The sequence below is a fragment of the Myotis brandtii genome, unplaced genomic scaffold (assembly GCF_000412655.1).
Source record: "Myotis brandtii unplaced genomic scaffold, ASM41265v1 scaffold601, whole genome shotgun sequence".
NCBI classification, from domain to species: domain Eukaryota; kingdom Metazoa; phylum Chordata; class Mammalia; order Chiroptera; family Vespertilionidae; genus Myotis; species Myotis brandtii.
The window spans coordinates 492980-496509 of NW_005370276.1; the positions used below are offsets into that span (position 1 = coordinate 492980).

General features: G+C 62.3%; 1 protein-coding gene across 1 annotated transcript in view; it reads right to left on the minus strand.

Moving 5' to 3' along the window:
* The window catches only part of LMTK3 (lemur tyrosine kinase 3), an 18293-nt gene that overhangs the window by 13718 nt on the left and 1045 nt on the right, over nucleotides 1–3530 (minus strand). Inside the window, exons 3-4 of the mRNA XM_014550420.1 lie at nucleotides 2769–2845; nucleotides 2178–2296 (exon numbers count right to left, since the gene is read on the minus strand). Of these exons, the coding sequence (XP_014405906.1) occupies nucleotides 2178–2296; nucleotides 2769–2845 (196 nt within the window). The remainder of the gene's footprint in view (nucleotides 1–2177; nucleotides 2297–2768; nucleotides 2846–3530) is intronic.

Genomic DNA, 3530 nt, shown 5'->3' on the forward strand with positions numbered 1-3530 from the left:
TCTGCAAACACAGGTTCTTGCTTAGGCTCCGGCCTTTGCACGGACAGTCCTACACCCTCCCTATCAGAGTCCTCCTCACCCCTCAGGCCTCCGCCGCAACATCATTTGCCCACGAAACCGCACTGACCCCCAACACCGGGGGTGCCCCTTCTTTCACTAGGCAGCCAATTCCTAGGATTGGGGGCTTTTTGTTCATGAATCCACATCCCTAGTGCCTCAGACCAGTAGGTGTTCAATAAACACGTGTGGAACGAAAGGTTGGCCTCGCCACACGGCCTGGGGCCTGGGGGAGATGAGCCGTTCCAGGCCTGCAGCCCAGACCTGGCGCGAGTAGGTGCTCGGTTAGCCGTTTGCCCTCTGGCGCCCGGGGGAGGCAGGGGCTGCTCGTGGTTGCCCAGCGCCTGGCGCGAGTATGTGCTCGGTTAGCCGTTTGCCCTCTGGCGCCCGGATGCACTGCAGGGTCCAGAGCCCAGGGCCCGGCCATCCCCGGCCCGTGTTCCAACCTGCTCTGCTTGGGAAAATAGGCCTCTCGTTCCTGCTTCTACCCGGGTCTGTGCCGGGGCTCGAAAAGCGGCGGGAGCCTCCGTGCCGGCGATTGGACGGCAGACGTAGAAGGAAGCTGGGCTCACTGCACACCTACCAATCGGAGCCCCGGCCGCCGCTCCTGCTATCAGATCCTCCCGCCACCCTGCGCGGCAGGACGCTGTGCCCCGTGGGGGCCGGGGAAACGGAGGCTCAGAGAGGCAGAGCGACTAGCCCAGGGTCACACAGCGGGGCGCGGCGGCTGAGCTGGGATTGGATCTCGGGTCTGGCTCGCTCAGTCTACCCAGGGCCGGTGGCACTTGTGCCCAGGGGACAACGAGGACCCCGAGTGGCCGGTGCAGTCCTGCCGGCTCCAACAGAGAGTTCTGTGAAGGTGGACACGCTCTAGACCCGGGCTGTCTCCGCGGCAGCCACTGGCCCTGTGTGACCACTGGGCCCTGGCCTGTGGCGAGTGTAGCGGAGGAAGTGAATTTTTAATTTGAGTTGATTGGACATCAATGTGAATCGCCCTACGCGGCTAGCGGTTGCCAGCAGAGACAGGCAAATAAGCAACGAAGCAGATGGAAATCGACAAACTGGGTATGTGTTATGAAGAAAACACAGGAGCTGATGTGTGGGGGATCCCAGGGCCTGCCTTGGATGTGCGTGTGTGCATACATGCGTGAGTGTACGTGTGCGCGTGTGCACATGTGCACACAGGCCTGTCTGAGCTGGGACCTAGGAGGGCAGGGTCCGAGCCAGGAGTGATATCCCAGGGGGAACAGCCAGGGCCAGCCAGGGTCCTGAGGCAGAAACAGGCTGACAGGTGGGAGGGTGAGTGAGGAGGGCGGCTGGGGCAAGGGGTCCAGTGGCAGGAAGGGCACCGGGTCAGGCTGTGCAGAGGAGCGGGACTTGGTCCTGTGGGCAATAGGGAGCCACGGCGGTTTTAGAGCGAGGGAGTGACAACATCCAAGGCCTGGGTCTTTCGGGGTAAACCCCATGTTTAAACTGTCTGACAAGGGTCTCTCTATACACAGCCCTTCCCCGATAGGGAGCTTATTACAGCACAAGGCACTTTCTAGTGAGTGTTTACCTAAAGCCCTTAGAGTGGCGGGGAGACCAGCAGGGAGGGGACAAGATCCCGCCTCCTCGTCCATGGGGGCAGGCAGAGGGGACGGAGCCCCTCGGTGGCCACTTCGAATGCCAGCTCAGGGCCCTGGGCTGTGGTTCTGATTCCACGCTTCCTCACCCACGAAGCAGGGGCCTGAGATGTACCCAGTGCTCACTACGGGGTACCCTCGCCCCCCCCCCTTCCACTACCCTCTACATGAGAACCCTCGGGCTTCCTGGACTCACTTTCCAGAGGAAGATACTGAGGTTCAGAGTGGACAGGGCAGGCCTCCAGCTCTGCTTCCGGGCCCTCCCTTTGCCCTCCTCCTTCTGCCTCTCATATCCCTGGCTCCGTCCCGAGAGAGAAAGAACCCGAGGCTCAGACGGGGGGGGAGCTCCCTTGACCGAGCAGCACAGCGTGGAAGAGGTAGATCCAGGATTCGAACCCTGGTTTGACCCCACACTATGCTCCGCCCACTTCCAAAGGTCACCTCCAGGAGGCGCACCCCCGGCCGCTCCGGCCCCAGGGCCCACGCCCAGCATACCTGTAGGGCTGTGCCTCCGAGATGAACTTGCGCTGCTCCAGCGGCCCGGCGCTGGCCCGGAGCTCCTTCACCACCACCTGGGCTGGCGTGTAGTCTGAGAACACCTCTCCCAGGATCACCTGGTCCAGGGGGGACCCGGGCGTCAGAGGGTGTGGTTTCCCCCGCCCCCTCCCCTGGAGTCCCCTCCGCCCACCGCAGGCTCCCAACGTCCCCCTCTTCCCAGGCCCTCCCCTCATATCCCACCCTAGTCCCCCATCGGGTGCCGGGTCAGAGACTCACAAGCCCAGAGTCCGATGGATGCGGGGACAGACGGATGGAAGGATGGACAGACGGACGCGTGGAGAGCCAGGTGGCGAGGCGGAGTGATCAATGGAGTGAGGTGGGAGGCGCTGACGGACAGATGAGGGGGGGTGGGGCGGGTGGGAGTGGGTGAGAGGTGGACAGAGGTGAGGGTGATGGGTGGACTGAGGGGGCCAAGGGAGCAGGCGGGGAGCAGATGAGAAGTGGTAGGAGCAGGGGGATGGACACAACACAGGAATACAGCCCCGGACCGTATGGACCCCCTGCCTCCCACCCCCCCAGCCCACTCACCTTCCCAAACCAGCCGCTCCCAATCTCTTGTAGGTAGCTGAGGTGCTGGCGGCTAAGGCCCAGGGGAGTGGTCATGTCTAGGGGGGCAGAAGAGGGAGGCCCCTGAGACTCTCTCCCCTCCCAAGTGCCCATGACACCTCCCAACTCCGCGGAGACTGGGGGTCACAGCAGGCAACAACCCCTCTCTTCATTGGCTGCCCCCAACATTCCAAGGATGGGACCTCAGCCCTGGCTGGTGTGGCTCAGCGGATAGAGCGTCGGCCTGCGGACTCAAGGGTCCCGGGTTCAATTCCAGTCAAGGGCACATGCCTGGGTTGCAGGCTCGGTCCCCCGGAGGGAGCATGCAGGAAGCAACCCATCAATGATCCCCTCTCTCTCCCTCTCCCTCCCTCTCTGAAATCAATAAAAATATATTAAAAAAAAAAAAACAAAAACAAAGAGGGGACTCAGCCTCCTCACTGGTTGCCCACAGGTTCCAGCATCCAACCCGTCCTTCCCGTGGGCATCCCCAGAGCCTGTGCGGGACTGCAGCCTGCCATCGGCGGCCGCTGAGATGGCGAGCTAGGCTGCCCTCACCACGGATTGCCCCACCACTGATTGCGTAATCCAAAACCCAAATCTGGTTTTGCCAAGTCTGGTTTTGGATTAAGCAATTGCTTCCAACCCGGATGATCTCTGACCCCATCCAGGGTCAAGATCCCGGGGCTCCCACCTCCACCTGTCCCCTTGGCTGCCTGGGGCCTCCAGGAGAAGACTCTCAAG